Source organism: Eimeria mitis, genomic scaffold, assembly GCF_000499745.2.
Source record: "Eimeria mitis Houghton genomic scaffold, Emh_scaff5303, whole genome shotgun sequence".
NCBI lineage: Eukaryota > Apicomplexa > Conoidasida > Eucoccidiorida > Eimeriidae > Eimeria > Eimeria mitis.
In genome coordinates, this window is record NW_013573580.1 from 663 (window position 1) to 866 (window position 204).

The 204-nt window shown below is 59.3% G+C and overlaps 1 protein-coding gene across 1 annotated transcript in view; it reads left to right on the forward strand.

The window, feature by feature from the left end:
* Positions 1–204, forward strand: part of EMH_0081160 (uncharacterized protein) — a gene marked incomplete at both ends in the record, with an annotated part of 3063 nt that overhangs the window by 514 nt on the left and 2345 nt on the right. The window contains one exon of the mRNA XM_013500349.1: positions 77–155. Coding sequence (XP_013355803.1) covers positions 77–155 — 79 coding nt within the window. The remainder of the gene's footprint in view (positions 1–76; positions 156–204) is intronic.

The window sequence follows — 204 nt, forward strand, 5'->3', positions numbered from 1 at the left end:
ATGTAGTAGTGCAGGGTGGCTGGGGTGTCAGTAGCACACGCGACGCCGGTGACGCTGTGTGTTTCTTGCCCTTCAGGACATCTCGCAGGGAAAGAGCTGCACACGTCGTAGATTCTTTAGTAGAGCGGGTGCTAGGGGTGGTCCCAGTTGGATGGGTAAGCAGTGGTGGCGGGAGTGGCTAGCGTGGGGTCTGGGAAGTGGAGG